This window comes from Condylura cristata, unplaced genomic scaffold, assembly GCF_000260355.1.
Source record: "Condylura cristata isolate star-nosed mole 26May11 unplaced genomic scaffold, ConCri1.0 scaffold00038, whole genome shotgun sequence".
Lineage (NCBI taxonomy): Eukaryota > Metazoa > Chordata > Mammalia > Eulipotyphla > Talpidae > Condylura > Condylura cristata.
In genome coordinates, this window is record NW_004567139.1 from 2,917,599 (window position 1) to 2,943,291 (window position 25,693).

Sequence of the window (25,693 nt, forward strand, 5' to 3'; positions counted from 1 at the left end):
CACCTGCCTCCTACAAATAACCTACTGCTTGTTTTCCAAACAGGCACCAGAGAGTGAAAGACGGTGCTGTTTACCTAAACGAGGTTCACGAGACAAACGTGAAGCACAGATATTTTAAATTTGTGCCAGAATTGAAATATTGGCTGCAAGTAATTCTGATGTAACGTGTATAACAGATGAAATACAAAGTTTGATGGAGTTCAAAGCTATTACAATATGGTTATTCCAGGGCTCGGCTTTTATAGATAATTATTTTATTGAGGTTAAAATAATCTGAACATTTTAAAGTGTGGCATATAAAATATTATGTAGACTTTTCCAGCTACTGCTGGCATGGTTTTCTCTAAGAAACTGTGTTCTTTGAGGGAAGTTTTAAAATATGCAGTTGTTCAGTGAAATGATTTTAGACATTGTGCCCCAGCCCTGCCATTTCCATGTCTGCTAGGTGTTGAAAGCTAACAGCAGCTCCTAGCCGGTCCACGTCTGAGTCCACAGTGACCCAGGTCCCTCCTCTGTATCAAGAAGTCCACCAGTCCACTGTATCTTACCCGTTACTTATCTAGGGCAAAATCTCCTAATTTATACAAGTTTCCCTTCTTGATTACTTAACATTTTCAGAGGTAAGGAAGTCGATATATATATAAATGCTTAGTTAATGTGCTTAAGGCTATTGCAGTTATTACTTACCATGAACTCTCAGGTTTGAGAATATATGCTGTGTAGTTCTCTATCTGGCTTGCATTTTCATTACTTACATTTTTCATATTTATTTTTGGAATTAACAATATCTAGTGGGGAAAGGATTACAAGCAAATCAACTCAAGCCTCATTCCCTCACTACCATTATTATATTAAAAAGGAAAGGTTGATAATAGGATTATCTCTATCACCTGCAAGCATTTGGAAACTAGGTAAAAACTTAAAAAAATAATTGAAAAATAATTAAAAAGGGCCTTAAGGATACAATACAAAAGTACTCAGTTAAAAACCAACCAACCCAGGACAGCATTTATCAACAATTCTGGCATGGGTAGGTATTGTCTGGGTGCTGGTGATATAAAAATAAATGAGAAACAGCTTCTAGCTTTAAGAATGTCCCCAGCTCACCAGTCTGAGCACTGGCACATGCATGTTTAACTCAGAGGGAAGTCCTTCAGCCTCCCACCCAGATAGTTCCATTCCTGTCTAAGAAATGGTTCTAATGTTTAGCAGCAATAAATTAGATCAAGGTGCTTGAGTTAGCACACTGGCCAGCATCAGGAAGTGGCAGCTGAAACTTGACAGAAGTTAAGATTGAATAGGGAGTGATAAAAAGCACTTACAAGATCTCAAAAATGTGTAGCAATTCAGGGCCATTTACTGAAAAGGGAAACAGTTCATCTGAGGAAATTACTGTTGTGACATGCAGTGATTCTGGGTGTTCATAGTGACTTTGCATTTTCAAAAAATGTGCATAATCAATTGGAGAAGGCAGTCCTAATAATTTTCAAAATTTGTTTAACATTTATTATGTTCCCAATATTGTGCTAAGAGGTTTCCATGAGATAATTACTTCACAGATTTTCAAATGTACTCATTGCTCCTGTTTTTTCAGAGGCAACTGAGGCCCATTGTCAAGTAACTTGCAGGCTGATGCTAGAGTTTGCATTCATAATCAAGTGTGATTTTTGTTCCTCAAAAGTGACTAATGTTTTGAAGTTTTTAAGAGTAAATCTTAATTATGCTTTTGTGTAGAGTTCTGAGTTCCAGAAAAAAACTAAAGCAGGAATTACAGAGGAAACCCCTGTAGTGTCCAGTGCTTTGGAGACAGGCCCCAATATGTAAATGGCTGTGGACTCATCAGTTACTCTGGTGTGGCTCCTTGTTAGTACTCGTCTAGGTGTAGTTGAGAGTACTGGAGAAGCAGGCTGCGGGGTCAGGATGAGACATCCTCCTCTGTAGAAATCCCCAAATCCTCCTGGGGATGTTCCAGGAACTGGATTTTTAGCTGTAGCTCTGAGAAAGGACCACAACAGAAGCATGTAGTAGAAGCAAGATTAAGCTCTCTATTTATGAAGCATTAAATATGGTTGGTCAACATGCTGTTCTATGAATGAGTAGGGAAAAAAAAGCCAAAAGAGTGTTGTTAGAAAAATATCACAGAGCAAAGGCATGAGGACATTCTCCATAATACAGACGACACAAAGAGAGGAGTTTCTTCTAAGTGGATTACTCCGAAAGAACTCAAGATATTTATCTGAAGAAATGATGTCTATGAAAGGACAGATACCACAGGGGGAAAAAAGAAGCAAAAGTGGAGGATTATATAGGGAGGGTTGTAAGGAACCTAAAAATACAATAGCAGATGTAAAATCTACGTAGAAACTGGCTAGGGGTTGACCAGGTGGAAAGAATTAACTCAGTGATAATGAAGAACAAAGAATTATCTTTCAGACTGCAAAGGAAAAGGACAGGATTATAACTCTGAGAAAGGAGCTAGATGTTAGGCAGAAAAAAAGGAAACCAGTAAGCAGCAACTGATGTTCCTGAAGTATGACTTAGAAAATTAACACAAAATTAATCAAGTATATGAGAAAGTTTTTCTGACAGTCTATGTACAGCAATTTAGAAGATTCGCCCTACATAAAATAAAGATCAATAAAAAGAGATTAAGAAACGTTTGCGTGGCAACATGAAGAAAATGGTCTGGTAAGTTTCCAGGCCAAGGAGAGTGGAGGGCAAAAGTCAGAGGACATCACTCTTCTTAGTTGCAAAACTAAACATCATAAAACTAGAATAACATATGCTCTTGTTCTTATGCCAACATGTTGTGATTCAGTCATTTTGTCCACATGCTTTCTTCATAGGTGGAGACGGCAGACTGACAGTCTTGGATTTGCAAAGTCTGAGAGTTATATCTGTGACTCAGATCATCTTTTTGGAAATAAAATAACCAAATGATGCATTTTAATCAATTTAAAGATAAGCAAAAAATCAAGTTGGAAAGAAATACAAAGGAACAAAATTGAAGTGGTAGTGAATGCCAAAATTACCTAGAATTGAGATTAATTTAAATGTTTAGTGTGCACTGAATATAAAACAATGCAAATGTCAAGATTCTTGAAAGGATGTAAAAGTAAATATTGTGAAAACATACTTGGATGAACATTCTCAGATTATTTTTTTTCTTGGTGATTAGGTGCTATTTATTTCATTTCTCTTTGAATGATTCAAGTCATCCTTGAGGAGAAAATAGCATGGGACAGTGGAAGAGGCATGTATTTTGGGTCATCAAATACAGGGTTGGACCCTCCGCCCATAATTAAAGGGGTCTTTGGAGGTGTGTGGAGGAGCTACAGCCCAGTCGGCTTTAGAGAGGAATCTATATAGGTTCTATATAGAACCTCCATATAGAGAGGTTGAAGTGACATTCTTAGATTATTAAAAGATACACTAAAATGGATAGGAAAGGAGAAGTGGAATTGTTTTAAGTTATTATTTAAAGAGAAATAACACAGAGTTGACTTTCTCACTTGCTAACTATTTGAGAAATGTAAGTTAAAATAATTATTACATCTCTCATCTAATTGTTAGTGAATTTAAGAACCTTATCTCTATGTACCAAGCAATCTATCAGAATATGGAGAAGGGAAGAGGAAAAAAAGCCAAGTAAAAAAGGGACATGAAGAAACCAGAAAACATAAAATTGCATAAATAAAAATAGTTCAGTGAGAACTATGAAGCAAAAAATTTCCCTAAAAAAGGAGAAAATGTGTAATTTGGGTCAAAAGCAAAATCTGTGATATTTATAAGAGCTTTAAAATTATCTGACACTAAGATTAAAGCAAAAGGATAAGTAAATGTGTCCGTGTAAATATGTGTGTGGATAGTTAAATATGTGTGTGATGATATTTGAGAGTAACAGGTAAAATTTTAACTGCACTAATACTAAATTTTCTTTTCAACTGTAACTGCCCCCCTCCCCCGTCTTCTATTCAAATTTGCTTTTTCTTTGTTTTTGTTAGTGTTTGGATTTTACTGATTTAATGTTATATATATATATATATATATATATATATATATGTATATATGTAACATCTTTTTTTCATTTTGTACATTTTTTCATCTCAGTTGTAATCCCTCTGGACTTCCCACGACCAATTCACCATGTGTCATCATCATAGCCCTGTGATTTTTAAGAGAAGATTTTGCTGAATATAAAAACATGAATGTTTCAAAAGCATCTAGCCAGGTCATCTCCAAGTTTCATTTTGAACTTATAGTCTTTGCCCTCTGAAGAAATAAGGTCCGTGTTGGAATGGCACTTCTGTTGTAGATTTTTGCTTTAACTCCAATTTAGCATGACACTCTTCTGTGTCAAGTTAGCATACCTACTACATGGCAAGGTAGCACACCTACTACGTGTCAATTTAGCATCATGCTTTTTCTGTGTCAAATCCTGTACTATTAGAGGTCCAAGATATCACTGTGATTTTAATATTGAACCTGATAAAATTTTGAATAGACTTTCCTCCCCTGCATAAAGTTAGATGAATGTAGTGCCAAAATTCTGTATGGCAAGTTGATCTTTCTCTTTCCAGTAAGGAAAAAAAGAGTCTTATGAGATGATTTTAACTTTACCAATTTCATCATAATCCACCCTCCCCAATGCCCTGTGTGTTCCTCTCTGCTTCTCAGTCTTTTCTCACATAGGAGATTCCCATCACTTACAGATATCCCCATGGAAATTTTCCTCTTTCTCCCACTCCTTTCAAGTTTCTAAGGAGATAGTTGAATTTATTTATTTTATTAATTCACCAGGAAAAAATACAAGCGAGTTATAAAAGGAAAAGTCAAAGGATACAGCTAGGCTTCATCCAAACCAGTATCAATAGCTAATGCACCAATTCTTGCCTGGCACCAATTTCATTCCTTTTCAGTAAGAATAGTTATTGTGTGTTTGTGTTGTTTGTTGCTGCAATAGCTCCTCTTCTTTATGCACCTGTCACCCTGTCAGCCTCCCGGTCGCCAGCAGGTGTGTAGTTGGTGTCTCCACCCGACTGCATATCCTGAGTTTTCTCATTCAGCACATCAGCACCTTCCTCCCTGTCAAATGTGGCTGTCCATGCCTCCCTTTCCCTAAGGATGCACCAGTTTCCTTACCCTATTTTTCGATCCTCATAATTTCCACATTGAGTATGCTTGTCTGATTTTGCAGGTAAAAAGCTTTCTGTGAGGAGAGATTTTCAGTTAGTCCTCCATTTACTTGTTAGCGTCTCACCACACTCAAAGGATGCCACAATTAGGAAAGGCACACTCATTGTGGGGGACTGTTCCCCAAACTCCATCCCTGGTTATAGGAAACACCACAGTGATTCATGGTCATGAAATAGATGATTTTATCATAGCCTGTATGTGCTTGGTGACTAGACAAGGTATTATTGTGTTCCCTTGAATCTCAGGAGATTTCTTTCCTTTGGCTAATATGTAATTAAAAATATTCAAAATTGATCGCATGTTTTTTTGACTTTCTTACATATCAGTGTATCTTAGAAGGAATCCACATGCAGATAGATTCGAGCAATTGTTAACTTTGACCAGAAAATTGGAAGTATAGTTTTGAAGTAGTTCTGTGATAATGATTATAGTAAATCAACTTTCTCTCTTGAGATAGCTAAATCTCATTTTATATAGAAAAATGAATTTAAGTTTGCAGCTTCATTATTTATATTTCTCCTTTGGTTAAACTTTTATCTTCTAGTAAATTTTACAATATCCTTGTCGTGGCAGGTTCATGACTTACAGAGTGAACTTGATAGAGAAAAAGAAGATGCTCAAAAGAAAATTCACAAATTTGAGGAAGCTTTGAAGTGAGTAAAATTGTACTATAGTTAATTTTGAAAGTTTTCTTATTCTAAACTATAGGCCTAATTAATTCACTGTGAGCCAAAAGAACTAGAACCTAAACATATTTTTATACAAGTCTTGCTGCATTTTAATTTGACTTGCATTTCCATCATGAATCTCTATTTTCAGAATTTTATTACTGGCCAGTAATTTTTTTTTAAAGGGAAAAAATCAGTACAGCTGTTTTTAAGTGATAGGAATGTAAGAAAATAGAACTTAGTGGTTTCAGATGCTTTCTGTCTTTTAACTGAAAACAGATTTAAATAAAGCAGGATTTAGGTCATAAGACATTTAGAAATCCCTTTGTAGGTTTTGTTAAGACATTTGGGTAGTGTAACACCGTAGTTGTTGAATTTGAAAGTGGACTACTCCACAGGTATTGCTTAGGGAGGGTTTGACCCATGATGTAATCTTACACATTCACATTAAAGTATTAGATTTTATTTATCTTCTCCATTAATTTACTAACTTGATTAGACTTTACTGATCACTGGGTTTAGCTTGTAGATTTTTGTTGGAAAAGTTTATTCAGTGACTACCAGGTTTCTTTCATGGGTCCGGCAGTGGGTAGCCCCTTCCCAGAGGACCTGATAGTCTGGTTGGAAATATATTTAAAAGCTCTGGCAATTAAAGTGCAGGGTGAGAAGAACTTTAACAGGAGAAAGGTCAACAGATGCTTGATGTAAGGGAGTGATTTAAAGAAGAGAACCGTACTTGAGTGTAGCGTACCTAGTTAACTCCCAGGGAATCAGCTAATTCCTTTTTTGCTTTCCCAAACCTCCTAACAGAATTAACTTAAACAAGGCCAAAAAGAACATCCAGGATCAAACAAACTTAGTATCAAATTCTGCTAGGAAGATTGCAAAACCATTCCCTCTCCCTCATTTTGCCTATTAGTAAAATATATTGGCTGGGCTGCTGGGTAGAACATCTTAAAATAATTTATGTACCATGGCATCACAGGATATCATTTTTTTTTTATCTGCACAGGCCTTATTGCTTATTTGTTTACATCACCAAGTTTGGATTAGATGAAATCAGAAAAGAGCCATGATACTCATTAAACATTGAATCAAAACTGTCTTATATGCCAGTGGATAGACAAAACTAGGGCATTCTGTTTTTCTTTACGGAAGGACTCCCTTTATTCTCTATTAACTCATTTTCTTTCTTAAAATGTTGATTAGCGATTTTCGTCAGCTAATCAATTCACCACACTTTTGTTTCTCCTTTGCAATTTTATAATACTTTCACTGGTTTGCTGATTTGTATTTTATATTTCTTGAGGAAGAGATAATCCTTTAGCAGTAGGCCAACAGATACCTGTTTACTACCTACAATACATGCCTATTATAGTACCCTACTAACGTATACAGAAGGTTTAGAAGATTCAGCTCATAACACTGTCCTGAATGATATTATAGTTCATGTTTGACATTTGAAGTACTTACGGTGCTAGGTATTAAGATGTTGTGGTAGTACAATTAGAATTCAGGAAGATTTTTTGTGGAACATAACTAGTGGATATGTAATACAATATCGTATCTCTAATGTCCACTGAGGGATAAAGAAAGAACACTGAAACTTCCAGAATTTTCTATTTACTGAGACAAATAATACTCTCTGAGTTTTAAAGGTCTTTACCAAAATATTGAATTTTTTAGTAGTTTCCTTTAAAAAAATTTACTTGAGGTAACCTTGGTTTACACTGTTATATTTTGGAAGTGTAGGACTCCTCCTCTAGGTGTTGTTACCAGAACATTCCTACTGCCAAATCACCTACCACCATCATCCTCCATTGTTCCTTTTTCCCATCCGAATGCGTCAGTCCTAAACTCAGCTTTCCAGGTTGGTTTTCAGTTTGTCTTTGTCTGACCCTTGACCCTTTGTTGCCTCCGTATCCTACAAATAAATGACACCACTCAGTATTTGTCTTTCTCCTTTTATTTCTGTTAACATAATTCTTTCCACCTCCATCCATGTTACCACAAATGACATAAGTTTATCTTCTTCCTCGATGAGTAGTATTCTGTTGTCAATATATGCCACATCTTCTTGATTCACTCATCTGATTTTGGGCACTTACCTTGTTTCATGGTTTGGGTATTGTAAGTAGTGCTGCAGTGACCACGGGAGAACAAGTTTCCCTTTGAGTTAGTTTTCTCATGTATTGTTTGGGTAGACACCTAAGAGAGGAATTGCTGGGTTGTATGGCAGATCCATTTTTAATCTTTTTTAGAAACCTCCATACTTCTTCCCAAAGGGGCTGGACCAGTTTACCATCCTACCAACAGTTTAAGAAGGTCTTTTGATAAGGGCTTTGGGCCTTTTTGATCTTTTTGATAAGGTCCATTCTTACAGAAATGAGGTAATATCTTGTGGTTTTGATTGACATTTCCCTAATAGTAACTGATAGTGAACATTTTTTCATGTGTCTTTGGCCATCTGCTTCTTTGCAGAAATGCCTATTTAGCTTTTCTGTCCATTTTCATTGGAGTCTTTGTTTTCTTTTTTCTTGAGTTGTATTGTGTTCTTTGTGTATCGTTGATATTAACCCCTTGTCATATTTATGGTGTGCCAATATTTTCTCCCATTCACTAGGATGTCTATATGATTTAGTTTCTCTTGCTGGGCAGAAGCTTTTCAGTTTGATGTAGTACCAATTGTTTATATTCTGTCTAAAATAATTAATTTTACTTGGAAAAAAAAAGCAACTTTATATTTTAAATAAAAATCCCCTGTAGACTTATTTCTCATAATTCCTATGTAGGTGATACCTTCATTTTACTAAATGTCTGGATGATCCACAATATGGCACCCCATATAGCTGAAGTAATCAGGGCTAAAAGTAGTGTCGTACGTTTTTGTGTGGTCTGAAGTTCACAGTACACAGCAGGAGTTGGCTCTTTTTCCCAAGGAAAATGTCTGGGGGTTGGGTGGGTGTGGAGGGCAACTGCTTTGCTTTTGAATCTACGAATAGTGTGTGACTTAGTTGGCCCAGAGACTATTGCGTTTTTCTCAAAGAGAAAAAGACATTCTAAGAAGTCTAGAAAACATGCAGTGCAGAAATTTGCCTTGATGATGAACACTTTTTTTTTCTTTACTAAATATATAAAAAGACAAAAATTCTCACTTTCAGAATGAGGTTGTTTTCATAGGCTTATTCATTCATTCAGTGAGGATTTCTTCTGTGTATGTTAAATGTGTAGTAGAAGATATCAAAGAACACTGGAATATGCAGGTAGGGGCTCATATACATAGAGCTGCCTGATGTAAAGGCATGTGAGAAGATAATCGTAAGATGAATAGGAAATGGAGATTTCTTAGAGAAGGAAAGTCTTCCACTAACAAGTGAAGGAAGAGTGGAGAAAAGATAAAGCATCTTGGGGCTCAGTGTCACCCTCTCCATTCTCTTCACAGATGCTGGCCTCTGAGGGTGGCTCACCCTTCTTTATTAGTTCCAAGTTCTCCTTCTCAGCTTTCTGTTCCCCTTGACCTTGTTACATTGTCAGATGTGCTCCTTCCATGTAAGACTTTTCCTTTCCCCCCAAGGGCTTGCAAGGCTCAGATTTTATGATTCTCTCAGATCATAGAGCTTTGCAACGGTGTAGGAGTGTGGTGGATGGGGACAATAGAGCGCATGTTTGAGGTGATACTGGAAACACTGGGTGACTTATTCTGACATAATAGCTGTGTCAAACACTGCAAAACTTGGCACTTTTTCTTTGAGAAAATGATTTGAAGTTAGTATTCACTTTAGCTACTAATTTGCCTATCGCTATTGTTTCACAGAATTAAAAGTAGTAGTCTGCCTTGCTGCTGTTGTACAGTTTTTATTCTACCATGTTCTAAGCAATTTTTGTTGTCTATCTTATTTTTATTGTTGAAAAGAATTTTAACAACCCCCAGCAACTCTAAGTTATCTGAAATAGTAACTCTAAATGGTATAAACTGTATGTGTTCACTTTTCAAAGGCAAGTGATTAAAGCATATGGAAAACTCAATAGAATAATACGTAGAAAATGACCATATATAACAAAATAATTTGGTGTACCTCTTGGAAGGACTAACTGAAAAAAAGTTTATTTTTGTTTTGGAGGACTTAAAACTCTATCAAGAACAGATGTAAATAATATAGGTCTAGTTTATTCCTTCTTCAATATTCATATGTTTGCCACAATTGACTTCTAAGTTCTTGGTGCTTTAAAGAAAAACAAAGCATGGTTCTTAGATATTATGTAAATTATCTATTTTGAAGTATTCAATAAGGCATTCCAAAGTTATCTTTTTGATGGAAACCTTTTCAGATTCCTCTTTTGCAGTAAACACAAGATACCTGAGCCAGATTTAGCTTGATCCATTTGAACATTTTTTGAATTGTCAGTGAGAATTTTTTAATATGTCTACCCTGGCACTAATATGTATGTGAGATTTTTGTTTTGAGGAATATGTGGTGCTACTTTCACTAAAAAATACTGTACTATTGGTCTTTGGATGATAAAGTTATGAAGGACTCTGCAAAGAGCAGGCCCAAGGTATTGTTCCGATTTTATGCCTGGATTGGACACAGAGATGTATACATGGTTGTGTGCAAATGTGTATACCACAAATAACACCTTTTAAATCATTATCTTGAATTACCTCCAATTACTTCATTACCCTGACACATTTTAAACTTTTCCAATTTACCTAATATGTAAACTGTAAATATTTGATTGATAATATTTATTATTAGTCTGTTAAGATTTTTCTTGCTTGGAATTTTCTGGAAATAAACACAACATAGGGCAGATGATACAGTAGTTAATTATATCCTTACAATTAGGAAGATAATAGAGCCCCATAGTTTCAAATCTAAAAGATGAAAAATAGAACAGTGAGAAGCCTCCTATGACAAATCTCTTGCTAAAAATTTTTCCTCCTTGCAAGAAGCAATGTTACCAATTCCTTGTGTATCCTTCCATATAGAGTATAAATCTTCTCTCCCTGTTATCTCGTCCCCTTATATCTATATAATATTCTGATTTTTGTTTGATTTTACTTATCAATATGTCTTGGGTGTTGTTTCATGTAAGGTAGTAAAGAACTTCCTCATTTTATTTTATATATTTGATATACTGTATTTTATTTAATTAGTTTTGTATCGAGGAACCAGTGATGAAAATTCCTCCAATTCTCTTCTTGTACATACATGGCTTGATTTTAACATTTCATTCTGTGACCCATTTGGAATTTATTAGTATAGGATGTGAAGTATGTATGGTTTTTGGTTTTTGCCCAAAAACCATTATCACAAAATCATTGATGTAACAATCTGGTGTTTCCCTCATCAGAATGTCTGCCACTGAACATTTAGCTTTACACCTGTTTCTGGATTTTTTCCTCTACTTCAGATATGTGGACACACTAGCTACAGCCCCACAGGCTTTTAAGGACAACAGTTTAAAAATAATGTTTAATGTCTTGTAGGACTTCTTGTTCTGTCGTGCTGTTTTTCACAACCTTCCTTTTTTGGGGCTTGTTTATATTTTTCATTTGAGCTTGTAATTTACTTGTCTAGTTAAAAAAGAAAAGGGACAAACAACAACAATGAGCATTCATCTTTTTATACTGTTTCTGACCCCGTAGAGTTTAACAAAGAATTGACTTTGTTTCTGATAAGCCTTTGCATGCAAGAATGTGATATGTGTTTGCATTTGTTCAACTTTCCCTCTGTCATTCTGCTGCCATATAACCTTGTCCAAAACAGACTTTGTTCACAAGAAATTTATGGTACTTAAATATCACCAATTGGTTCTTTCATAGTAGGGATGTGTGCTAATATTTTGACTATTATGTGAAAATTAAAATATGTGGGGAGCTGCACATTTTAAGTTTAAAGATGCATACAGAATTTGAGATATGGATCTTAACCTTTCAACTTTTGGACTTTTGCTTTCCTGTGAAGAACATTTAAACTCTTGTGGGGATCCCATTTTGTTTATGTGTTTCCCATAGCCTTTCAATATCATATATGTGACTTAAATCAAGTTAGTTAATCCAATTCATCCCAATATACGTTCTGTTCTAGGAACTCTGTGGGTACTGGGTATAAAGTGCTGAGCCAAGCAGGCAAGGTCTTTGCTATGCCACAACACACGCACCTCACGTACACGCTTAGTGCTGTCATACAGTGTGTGACACACTCGTACCACCATCCAGAAGGGCTATTTGTGTAGCCTCCTGTGTGATAATATCTAGAAGCTAAGTATGTTTTTTTTGCTTCAGTCGATAACCTCAGATGTTCTTGATTTTCTGTCTTCAGTATAAATTAGTTACTTTCTATTGAACTATTGTTTGGGTCACTGCATTGAGAGAGTAGAAGTCCTGTAATAAATTTTTAAAACGAGGAGTTTCAGTCACTATTCTAAGAGGTAGGATGAGTAATTCCTAGGGAGTCCAGAATCAGTCTGCTTAGCCTTCTGTGACCATAACATCTTATTAGGTCAGTGCCTTTGTTGAGCCTCCCAACCATCCACTGCTCATTTGCCTTTCCATTTGCTGGTTTCCATCAGAACAGATGTTCAAATTGTATCATGTTCCTCTTTTGTGTAATTTTTTTCTCTGGAGACTAAGAATCAGTATTTTTTTTTTTTTTTTTTTGCAGAGGCCAACCTAATAAAATGTCTCTTAATCCTGCCCAAACTTTTCTTTTTTTTTTTCTTTTTTTAAAGATTTATTTATTTATTCATTCAGAATAGGGTACAGGCCAGAGATGCGGAGGGTGAGAGGATTCACCAGGGACAGAGTGGGGAGCAGAACAGGCAGATCGACAAAGTACTCTGCTGAGAGGAGCATTGGGCGTGTCAGGAGAGGTCTGCCACGCCATGTGGATCTCCTCCGGGGCAGGCGGGGATCGAACTCATGCGGAAGTGGCTTAATCTTCTTAGTGCAGTGCTTTAACCCTCTGCGCCACCAGGGAGGGCCAAAAACTTTTCTTTTTTGATAAAAAACTTTTTAGCTATTTAAATACAACGTCTTACTTTAAAAAAAAAGTAAGTTTTAATTTTCATCAAAGAATTTCTATCCAGAATGCTCTAGAATGCTACTGATTTTTATTTGTAGTGCTTATTTCAGACAGCACTGTGGGTTTGAATGCTTTCAAGATTTAGTAAGAAATACTAAATACTTTAAAGTATGTCTATTTCTAAAACAGCTTAAGTGTTCATACTATAAATACAATGAACATATGATTAAAACAAAACATAGCATAAACATGTAGACAAAAATGGCTATTACTATATCAGAAGTAAAAGTTCTCTATTTAAACCTTGAATTTACACTGACCTGAATTTTTCAGATGATTTGGTAGGTGTTTCGGTTCAGTGTGGGTAAGAGCCCAGACTCTGGATACTGCAATCTTGGGTCCAAATTCCAGCTTTATATTCCTAGCTGTGTGACTTTGGGCATGCTTCTTAAGTTCTATGTTACTTAGTCTTTGTAAAGATTGTAAAAGAGACAATAAGGTCTTCTTTTTAAGACTAGGGAAGATTGGAAGAGTTAATATAAAGCATTTAGTTCAGTGTCTTTTTTTTTTTTTTTTTTTTGTACTAGTCCGTATGTTCCTTCTCACTGTCTTGTAAAAGGATACAAGCAAGTTCTTCTTCAGAAGAAATCTTTTCGTGGCATCAGTTTTTTTTTTTTTAAGATATTATCGAGGCATAATTATCACACCATAAAATTTACTTGCCTTACATGATTTTCAGTAAATTTACAATTTTGCAGTCATCACAATAATTAAATTTTAGAACCTATACATTATTTCAAAATAACTTTTTGACACCAGATTTTAGAAGGAAATACTCATGATGTTTTCTCCTGAACAAAATGAATAAGTAACAAACGACAAAATCTCCAATAATTATTTTGCAGAAAATGCTCACTGGCCACTTCTTAATTCAGACCTTAATGAAATTGTAGTTATAATGTTGAAGTACGCTTTGACACTTTGTAGAGACCTACGTTAATGGAGTTTTAATATGTTGATATAGGTTGTTTAACTTTGCGATATTCTAACTTAGATACAAGGGTGAATTTAGTGTGTGTAAGTACATGAAAAAGGATCTGGAAAAATAAATATATGCCTAAGTGTTTGAATGAGAGGAGAGGTTCTCATATTCTCCTTCCTTTATTTGCATGTAGTTTGAATCTTTTTTCCATAAGTATATTGTATATATATATTTTTAAAGATTTATTTATTTATGTATACAGAACTGGGGTACAGGCCAGAGGTGCAGGGGCGGTGAGAGGCTTCACCAGAGACAGAGTGGGGAGCAGAACAGGCAGATCGACAAAGTACACTGCTGAGGGAAGCAGGGGCAGGTCAGGAGAGGTCTGCCACGCCATGTGGTCACCTCTGGGGCAGGCGGGAATCGAACTCATGCGGAAGTGGCTTTAGCTTCTCAGTGCTGTGCTTTAACCCGCTGCACCACCAGGGAGGGCCAAGTATATTGTATATTGTTTTTTCAGCTTAAAACAGTAAGACAAAAGAAATCAAGGTTTTAAAGAGAAAAAGTATAAAATAAATGGTGATTACCTCTAGTTGGTGAACGTATTAGATTAAAAAACATGTCTCTATACTTAACGTATTTGAAAATAAATGTGTCCAGGAACACAGGGCCCTGAGATACTTTTAACTTATCCCAGATCACTTAGCCAATGAGGAATAGAGAGGGTGTAAGCCCAGACTCTGGAAATATATGAAGTCTAATAATTTTGGGGTTTTGTTTTTAAAAACCTTTTATTTATTTCACATAATAAGTGAGTAGGGGGTGGGACGGATACTCCCTATATTTTTTTTTTCAGGTGGGTATTTTTCTCACTAGAATGGAAAGCTCCTTGACCACAGATGTTTTAAGAGAGGCTATTAGGAGGCCTTTGGGATATGCAGTAGGAAGTATAGGTTTCTAAGAAGTGTGTCATTTAGGATATCTTTATAACAAAAGTAGATCTTCTCTGTGGAAGATACATTTTAGACATACTTTACCTTTTCTTCTTGTGAGCATTTACATTTAACTCCTAAATGCATCTTCCAATTTTGATGTCTCGGACGTTGGGTGGTGGTGTGTTTCCTTAATTTTTTTCCTGTTCTTGAAGTTTTGCATTGCTGTCCTCACCTTGTAAGTAACAGCTACCTAGTATGTGGCTTCAGGAGAGAAATAAGTACCTTCAGTTCTGCTAGTTATTCTGAAGTTTTTCTCAGCCCTCCTAGGGTTAACTGTCACCATGCTTCTTTCTCCCTCTTGCTGTACAGTTCTTTTGCTTATAAGCCTTTTCTCAGTCCTGCAGCTTATCAGCATATCTGGCCAAGTGCTGACAGTCTCTCTTTTACCAATGTGGCATAAAAACTCAAGTCTGTGTTCTCTCCCTGGCCCTCAAATTTGTGCCAGCTTACTGTGCATTCTTACTAACCATCTGCTGAAGCTTGCTCTGTCTGGTTGCCATGGTTGGGCGTGTGCTCAGAGGATAGGTCACTAAGGGAAGGGGTATATGAATGAAGCATGGGGGAGGAGCCATGAGCCTACTGGGGGAATCTGGGTAGGCATTCCCAGGGACTCATAGGCAGGAATTTTGTAGTTCTTGTCACATGTAAAAGGATTCATATCCTTTAAATGCCCTCCAGGATTCTCGTTGCCTTTCTCCCAGCCTTACTTGACCATCCCCTTTCCTTTCCCTTCCCAGTCATGCAGGTCCTTATTCAGTACTTTTAATGGGGTTAGCGAGATGAGCTGCTTTTGTCCAACATTTTGGTTTATGAGATCTATTGTTAGATATCATTGTAGTTTATTCATTCTCATTTGCTGAATAGTATTTCAAAATGAACATACTGTATTGTATTTATTTTGTTACAGGGCAACCCAGTGTGAACTGGGATGCTTGTCTGTGGGTCCTCACCTGCACTCTTAAAATTCAGTTGTACTGCAGGCACAAACAAAAAGGGTCAATAATGGGCTTATTTACAAAGGGGAAAGTAAAAGGTATAACCCAGAGAAAGAGAGAGGATACACATTAACTAGAGCATCCTACCCACTCCACTGACTTGGAATGCCAATAACACACTGAAACCTCATCAAGAGCCAAGCGACCAGCCATGAGAGAGTGTCCATGAGAGACAGCGTGTCTAACATGGCTCCCTTATATACCCCCAAAAGTCCCAGAATGTCTGCTTAGCTCTGTCCTTGGGTCCTCACAGTTCTCTCCATGGTATTGCTGGGAGTTTTAGTTTCAGTGACTGGAGTAGGGGGTGGAGTCCAGAAAACTGGAGTAGGGGGTGGAGTCCACAAAATTCTGCAGAGTTCTTTCTGGACATCCTTCCCCCCTAACATTTTACCATCAGTTTCTAGCTTTATCATTAATAATGTTGCTACAAATTTTCACATTACATTTAGTTTGGTAAAATATATATACATTTCTGTGAAATGTATACGTACACCCAGGTTTTACTTGCCACGTAAGTTATATATGTGGGGAGGGCAGGTCTTTAGACTATTCATGGATGTTAGCAAAAATCCAGTTGAAATCAGTGGGGAATCAAGTATTTCTGGGTTGAAAAGGAAGATGTTATGGAGGTCTTTCCTCAACTGGCCACCCTGTTGTGCTTTGGAATCTCTAATTCTGAGAATGCAGACATTATATCAACTTTGTTGTTTAAGATGATCTAAGGGAAGTGATTGCACTCATGGGCCTGCTGGGGGTCAAATGGGTGGCTGTAAGTCATTTTAACAAGCATTGTAAGTAGGGAAAGTGTGGACATTTATTAAGGTTTACTTTATCATATTTTTTTATTTTTAAGTTAGTCTTTCAATAAAGATGCTTGAAGGGGGGATTCTACAACACAATATGAAAACAATGATGTAAAGCAATAAAAAAAGTTTTTTAACAAAGTAAGAGATGCTTCAAAAAAAATGAAAGATTTTTTTTTCTTATTGGTAGCTGGTTATTTTTTTCCCTGAAAATGTAGAACCATATTTTCATATATCATTACCTTTACAAGTACAATTTCATTTTCTCACAGAATTGTTAGGAAATAATTCTTCATTTTTTAAAAGTAATTCAGAATGTTCTTGAATTATATTTTTATTTGACCCTGTTTTGAAGTCAACTCTCAAGGTTGGGTGATATTTAGCAAAAGACACCATCTGGTTTATTTAAGTCATTCTGTAAAATTATTTATTTATACAAAAAATTAGTTTTACTTACATTTTTTGTTTAAAATGAGGAAATTTATGAGATAGTTTTTATTTCTCCAGCAAGTTGACATACAGCTTTAAAAGTTTCTTCTTGCTCAATGTACATAGTATTTATAATCTCCCATGACAGTGGAAAAACAGATTATTTACCCCTAAAGTTATATTTCCAAAAAATGTTTATTTTTAAACACTTATAGTATTAGTATGAACAGAGATTAATCTTCAAATAGGGATGCTGTGGAGTAAAGATAATAAAACTACAAAGGTATAATGACAGTGTTTCTTACTTTTATGCTCTGAAAACTAATCTTAAAAGAAGACATAAATGGAATATTAAACAATCTTATGATTTTTCAAAGAGGGAATAGACTACATTTTGATTAAGTTTGTTTTTTTTTTTTAATAAAACATTGCTTGCTGCAAAAATTCAGATGAGTTTGCATTAAAAGCAGATAACCTAGTTTACCCAGGAGCTTGAAATTTTAATTTGGTAGAAAGCAAGAGCTAGGCTAAATCAGAGTTGTGTTGAAATTTAAAAGTATAGCTGGATGGTATAATTCTAAATTTAATTTTAAATATTACCCAAGTGAGGAATTAAGACTTGTCCATTTTGTAAGTCTGGTGACAAATATCTCAAAGAACTAATAGTGAATACATACTTTTAAAATATTTTATATTGAATATATACTTAAAAATTAATAAAAGCTATCTAGAAAGAAGTTAAAAGGAAACCTATATATTTAAATAGTCAATCTAAAGATTTCTCATCCTAAGAAGTGAAAAATGTAGTTCAGAAGAACATTCTGGATCACTTTTAAAAAACACCAAGAACTAATCTCTAAGAATTCTATGTGCAAGTGAAACTGTAGTTCTTGTAAAAGCAGTGGTAAGTATGTGAAAATATGGTTCCACATTTTCACAGAAAAAAAAGTTACAATTAATAGATTCATCTAGTTAAGAAAATAATATTCTATTTAGAAAACAAGCATATTTTCTATGAGTTTTCTTGGAAGACAATGATAAAACTAACCTCCCATATATAAAAGTAGCCTGTAAATTCTGATGCATATTGAAGTAGTTGTGGTGCTGGCTTTGACCATACGCATATGAATTTAAAGACTAATTGATTGAATTTGTACTTTTCAGTAATCTTTGCTATTGCAGTTATTACTAAAATTAGTAACATATATAGTTTGTAATGTAACATTCAATCAAAATATGTCAGATCTTCATATCTGCCTATAATGTTACTTCTGACAGCCCAGATGTTGCACTGAGTGGGGAATCCCCACATGAGCACTGAGATTGTTTCCGTAACTACTGTAAGTAATGAGGCAATGAACTGGGGAGGGCAGATGTCTCTTTGAGATAACAGTTCTCTTTCTTTTAATTCTAAACCCCGAAGTGGGCTTGCTGGATCATACATATGGTAGTTCTGTTTTTAGCTTCTTGAGGCAATCGTGCTTTCCTAATTTACAATTCCACCAATAGTCTACAAGTGTTCCCTTTTCCTCATATCCTTGACGACACTCCTTCACTTTTCGGTGGTAGCCATTCTAATAAGTGTGAAGCTATATCTCATTGTGGGTTTGGTTTTCATTTTCCTGATGATTAGTGATGTGAAGCACATGTTCGTGTGAAATTCACGTTATTAGTGATCCTTCATTTTTCTTAACATATGTATTGATCATTCAATCTCCCTCTTACACTATTACGTCAGCATCTAAATTTCGATTGTTTTGTTTCATTTGTCTTGAGATATTCTTTGAATTTTGATTCCTTGACACAGGTTGTTCAATAACATGTTTAATTTTTGCAACTTTATGAATTTCCCAGTTTTTTTTTCTTGTAATTTATTTCTAGCTTCACGCTATTGTTGATCAGAAAAGATGTTTGATATGATTTTAGTTTGATATAATTGGAATTTATTAAGACATGCTTTGTGCCCTAGCATTATGTTAATCCTGTGGACTGTTTCATCCACACTTGAAGGTAGCGTGTGTTCTGTTTTGTTGGGTGGATGTTCTTTGAATGTCTGTTTTATCTGATCTAACATTTAGTTCAAGTCCATGCTTCCTTCCTGATTTATCTCTGGATGATCTGCACATAATTGGTAGTGCCGTCTCGCCATCCCTTACTGGTGTAGTATTGCTGCCTATGCCTCGGACAGTTGACATTGGTTCTCAGGTGGACCTGTGTAGTTTTTTTTATTAAGTCACTTCCATGTGCTTTGCGTTTCTTGATGATTCCTCCTAGGTTCTTTCCTTGGGTTGTTTATTATTGGGATTTAAAAAAAATTTTTTTTTTTCTCTTTCTCTTTCTAGATATTTTAGAAAACCCACCAGAAAGGCAATTCTAGCAATACTCATGTGAAGTCACTTTGCATAGATTCTAGAATTATTCTTAACATATTTTTTGATGTAATTGTTTTGAAAATGTAATAGTTACACTCCCATTCTTTTTTTGTCATTGCAATATGAAAACAATTTATGGTAAGTTATTCCCATCATTTTTACAGTCAATTATTGTGATTTTCTATAGATTCAATTATAGATAAGTTCAAGTCTAGATACACAGTGACTTTCCTATAACCTTGAAACTTGATTTAAAAGAAGTCCTGATCCCAGCTTGCTTTGTAGTCTTTTGCCTTTTTCACAAGAGCGTCGTGAGCCACACGGCGCATGCTCCTCCTGAGCAGTGTAACACTGTTAGCTTTCTGCAAAATTAATAAGTGAATCAAAGGCTGAGTCAGATATCCCAAATGTTTTTTTTTTAACTCCAGAAAGTCATCATACTCTGTTGCTATGAGTGTTCTTTGATTTTTCACACCACTGATACGACGCTTTATTAGCATAATAGACCATAGTCAATACCTTCTGAGTTTTTAATCTTTATTTTTTTCCTGGCATAGTTTGTGAAGTAGATAGAAAGCTGTGGTCATTACTTTGCCATCCTCTCCTCCTTCTCTCCTACCATCTATCAACAATGCCAAGTAAAATTTGGTCTTATTTATATTCTTGTAACTTGAAACCAAAAATGTTTCTGACTTCATTATCATCCTCATGAAAACACTCACCTTCTTCTCGGATGTTAATATTTAAGGCATGGCGATAGTACCAACCCTTCTGCCAGTTCTCCACATCCTTCTCCTTTGTGTGGTCTAATTCAGTGCCTCCTTGTTATTCTCAATTGCATTGTCCTCTATCATGCAGAAAAAGGAAGATATTGGTCTTAAAAGTGTCTTTCTTGACATGGAATCAACCCAAATGCCCAAAAGTAGATGACTGGATTAAAAAGATGTGGTACACATCTGGAATATTACTCAGCATTCAAAAAGATAAACACATACCTTTTGCTGGAAGGGATCATGCTTAATGAAATAAGCCAGAAAGAAAAGGAAAAATACTGGGTGGTTTCACTCATAGCAGGACTATAAAGAACCAGAGGAGAAAATAATAATAATAATAATGAACAACTATATCACAGAGACAATTTATGGGTCTGTGGTGGGGAATGGGATAAAAAATGGGGGGCAGGAAAGTGCACTACTGGACTATGGTGGTGGCACCGGGTGATTTGGTGATGGGAAGCCCATGGGGATTACAACTGAGATGGAAAAAGGCACAAAATGTTGTAAAAATAAGCTATTATATTATTTAAAAAAAAAAATCTTTCTCAGTCTGTACACCAGCCCCTCAGTCCACAGATCCTCTCTTCTTCTTTGCTCTTGATATCAGGTTTCTTCAAGAAATATGGTGCTCACTGCCTCCATTTCCTCATTTCCTGCTTCCTTTTTCAGCCCAATCTATTTCCGTTACTTTTTCATGCTATGAAACTTCTTGCAAGATCAGTTACTCCAATCTGGATTTATATAGTCTCCCTTCCTTACAATATTCTCCAGTTTTGATGAAACTGGAATTCTCCTAATTTTCTTACTTTCACGTTATCATCTTTGGATGTTTGTAATGTACTCACTCCAGATTCTTTCCTTAGACAATCCAACTCAAATTAAAGCTTAGAAACCACTGTTTTATACCACCTTTGTAACACTGATTTGCAAATGTAAATTTAATTTCAGGTGATTTGCTTCTTTATTTTCATTGTATTTATTTCTGATATTTTAATGTTTTATTTCACACTTTTTACACTTTTATACAGAGTTCCAGGATATTTTGTCAGCCTTTCCTTTCCCTTCATCTTTTCTTCTACATATCATTCTTACCTCTTATGCTTCTGTGATTCTTGTTCATTTTGACAAATGACTGTTCATGCTTTCTAGTAGCTGTTAGAAAACTGGACTACAGACTCTTTCTTTACATGTGTTTTGGTTGGCCTGCAAAATATTTTCAAAATTTGAATTGGTTGTCAACGTTATAAATTCAAGAGGTTTCACATGAAATTTGGACTTCTAATTTTCCTTAAAACATGCTATCCAGCAACACTAAGCCATCTTCCCTCATGACAAGTTGCTGGAGCTGACTGATTATTGCTTGTATTAAGTTATAAAAGAATTCACAGTTTTTCAAAGAATCATGAGATCACATTTTCTGTTCTTAGTGCCATTAGATTAGTAATAATATTAAGCAGCCAGTTTTTTGTTTGTTTGTTTAAGCCCTTGTATTTGGAAATTTAGATTTATGCTTTTCAATAAGTTATAGTTCAAGAAGAAATCACTATTAAATTTGATATATTTACGACTGTTATATAATGAAAGTATAACTCTTGAAACGGTGTGAAACGTCTCTAATTTGGTGTCTGCACTGGAATGTGCAGAGCCATTACCTCAAAAATCTAGATAAGGTGAGCAAAGTAAAGATGATGAAAAGAGGAAACAGCAAAAAGCAGAAACCAATAAAATTGGAAACATAACACAGAGTATCAGCAAAATCTTGAAAAAGTTAATAAATGATAGAGGTCTCTGTTAGACAGGCCAAGAAGACAAAAGACTAAAAGGAAAATAAATTAAAGAATGTTACGGAAAAATCCATAACCAGAAATGAATACATGCAGAATTGCTATTTTTGGCTCATATGTTTCATGTTTACCTGATTCCTTTAGGTATTTAAATACTGCTGCAGCGTTTTGGTTACTGATTTTTTATTTTTTTTTTTTGAGGTGAAATTCACATAACATAAAATCAATCATTGTAGAGTGAAAAATTCAATGACATTTAATACATTCAGAATGTTGTGCAGCCGCCACCTTTATCTGGTTCCAGAACATTTTCATCACCCCCTAATCAAACTCTGCCCTTGTTCAGCAAGTCAGCCCACACCCCCACCCTCACCCTCCCACCCAGATCTGCACCACTACCAGTCTGCTTTCTGTCTGTGTGGATTTACCTATTCTGGATATGTCATATGATGGAGTCATACAACATGTTGTGCCTGACTTCTGTCACCTAGCAACTTATTATCCAGGTCATCCACACTGTAGTGCTTATCTTTGCTCATTCCTCTCTATGGCAGAATAATATTCCTTTGTGTGTATAACATAATTTGTTTGGGTTTTCAGCTGTAGATGAACAGTGGGTGTCCACTTTTTGCTATTGTGACTGTCACTGCAAACATATACATGACTTGGTTTGAGTCCCTGTTATCTGTTCTTTGAATGTCTGCTTAAGAGTGGAATTGCAGGGAAAGCTCTTTATTCTTGTACTTGACTTCTTTTATTGGTCTTCCAAATGATATTCTGGCAGGACACACACATTTCCCTCTTTTCACCGGTTACAGCAGCTGCTATGGCCTGTACAAGGACAATGGTCCCCAAGACATATGTAAAGGGCCCGAGGTGATCAGAGCAGTAGTTTCTAGAGGAGTAGGCTTTTCAGCCAAACCACTGAATAAACGACATCTGAAATACTGGGCACCACAGTTTTCATGATAATTTCTCACAGTTATATTGACTGTGAGAAATTATTATATTAGCCATCAGATACTTTAGTTTCTGCATAAGTACTGAAAAAAATACATTTCATCAGTAATAATTTGCATAAGCCAAATATCAATATGGTCTTAAATTGAGTGGTAGGATTTTTTCTGATGGTGACCCTCAGGTCTATTTTTAATACAGTAGTTTGTATACTCCAAATATTTATTCTTCTGTGTAGTACAATTCACCCAGCGAACTGGAAGAGAAGCTAGTGCATAGAGATGGAGAGTGCTGAGTCTATACAAAAAAGACCTGGGAAGGTAAACCCTGCTGGTCTGGAAAGTGAAGGATACTGGTGGTCAAGACAGAGGATCCTCATTTTTCCCCAAAGTAGGGGAAGAAGGGTGTACTTTTCCCCATAGGGGAATAGAGTGGTTGCAGAAATGGTAACTGTGGTAGTTGATAAAAATGGCATTGGAAGGAGAATTATGCTTTTGAATATTTCTCTGCAATTATCTAGGTTTGGAAGAAAGGACGGAAAGTGAACTGGTAGAGAAGAAAGAATTTCCCTACCAGAAGGACTGAAATGTTTTAGGGACATGAATCTCATAATGTGTTAATGTCCAAGCATGAGGTTAGAGTAAGGCGAGCAGGCTTGATTTTTTTAGCGGAAAGATTTTTGTCAAAATATAATAAAAATAGATAAGCAAATGTCAAACATTTCCATTTCCTTAAAACAAAAACATGCTTTTATTCCTTACTAAAATTTCCTTTATTCCGCCTAAAATACAATCCCTGAACTTTGATGTCATGAAACATAACAGAGGAATTTTAAAATTGGTGACTCGGTTAAATTTTAAATCCTCTAATTTTTTTATTACTTGATATAAAATTTATTCATTTTAGGTGTGACATATACAAATGTCAAGGATCTTTGAAGAAACTCAGTAATTTAAACCATATATCTCTATTCTTAGTGAAAAATGAAAACACTCTGGAGAAGGTTTTATGTAAACTAGGTCTGGAAATGGTCTGTAGTGAAAAGACCTAATGGCCTTTTGATGTCTGATTCTTTGGTTTAGCTTTTTCCTTTTAAATGGGTGCTATGTGATTATAATTGGAAACATTTCAAGTTCTGTACTTGGCAAGTTAATTGTAAGCTTGCCCTATACACTAATCGCACTGTTTAAAATTATTACTAAGGAGATTCCTCTTGTTAATAGAGAAAGTTCCAGTTCATCATAAAAGTTATAGAATATCCATAATGTCATTCATTCTGCAGGTAGTGTCTATAATGTGAACATATATTTATTATATACTTAAAATGTTTTATGTTAATAATTATTTAAGCAATTAATAGGAATATAGTAATTTACGTTTCTTATTGCTCAGATAATTATATTTTAGTTGGAAATTATGGATAAATTCTTCGAAGGCACTACTGTAAAGCTGTTTTTTTTGTTAAGTGATTTCAAATGTATTCTGTTTTGCACTGATCCATATGTCTTATCTTGAGAAAAGTTATCCGTACATTTTAAAAAGTGTCTAAAGACCCTGAATATGATTTTCTTCTCAAAAATAGCTTTCTTAAGTATCAATGGTGGTGGTGGGGACCCATCTGTTCTCTTTTCTGCACTCTGCTTGAGCATCTGAAACCATTTTAAGTGGAGAGCAGTCAAAGTTTCCAGTTTATTGTGAGCATTCTTTAGCCCAGCGAGCATGCTGACATACCCTCGCTCTGCGACGCGTGGTGCAAAGCTTGAAGAGAGGACAGAAAGATGTGGTGATCTTGTTTCAAGTTGAAAAGGGAATTTCTATCCTATTAAGTATTCCTTTATAGATACATCTTCACAGAACTCTGCATTTCTTTTTACAAGAACTTTCCATGAATGTCTGTACAATATGAGGATCATGAGACCTCTTGTTGATGTAAACATTTATGCCACTATTTCACACAATAGATTTAATTTATAACATGCCATCTTTCAGTTTTGGATGCTTAGTTCAAGAATTGAGTTGGAAAAATTTTTCTATTTTTTTTTTTGCAACTTATAAACTTTGTGAGTTTTACGGCCATCAACATTTCCTTTAGCTATGAAATATGGCAAAATAAATATAATCCTGGTGGAGAGCTGAATAAGCTAATAAAATATAGCAATACTTTAATGTTTCATAGTTAAGAAAACAGTTTTAATATATATTCTTTCTCGCTTTTTTCTGCTTACCCATGTAATAATTTTAGTTTTTTGTTTTTTTTTTTTTAAGTTGAGGCAGCATTGTTTTGCCATACTGTCTGGTTTAGAGCTAGAGAACCACACCCATCAGGTGTGTGTTATCACACCACACCCACCATGAAAGCACCCACATCTTCCACCATGTCCTCAAGCTGGTTGGTTGTTGTGATCTACATTTTAAAGGGAGAAACTGAGACTCACAGAGAAAAGCAGCTCAACCACAGCTAATATGTGGCCGAGCTGGGACTTAGACTCAGATCTCCGGACTCCTAATTGAATGCTCTTTGCACGATAGGATGCAGACTTTTACCTTCATGCTTTTAAAATGACTTGATCCAAGTGATTCATTGACAGCAGTGTATCCTCTTGATGGATTTATCATTTCTGACTGCTTCCTTCGCTCCCTCGTGTGAGAACGTGCTCTGCCACAGCTTCAGACATCAAGCCCTCTGCATAGGACCCCTCCTTTCGCGG

General features: G+C 35.5%; 1 protein-coding gene across 1 annotated transcript in view; it reads left to right on the top strand.

Moving 5' to 3' along the window:
* The window catches only part of CEP112 (centrosomal protein 112kDa), a 332,396-nt gene that overhangs the window by 92,818 nt on the left and 213,885 nt on the right, over positions 1-25,693 (top strand). Inside the window, exon 17 of the mRNA XM_004693355.2 lies at positions 5,770-5,849. Within this exon, the coding sequence (XP_004693412.2) occupies positions 5,770-5,849 (80 nt within the window). The remainder of the gene's footprint in view (positions 1-5,769; positions 5,850-25,693) is intronic.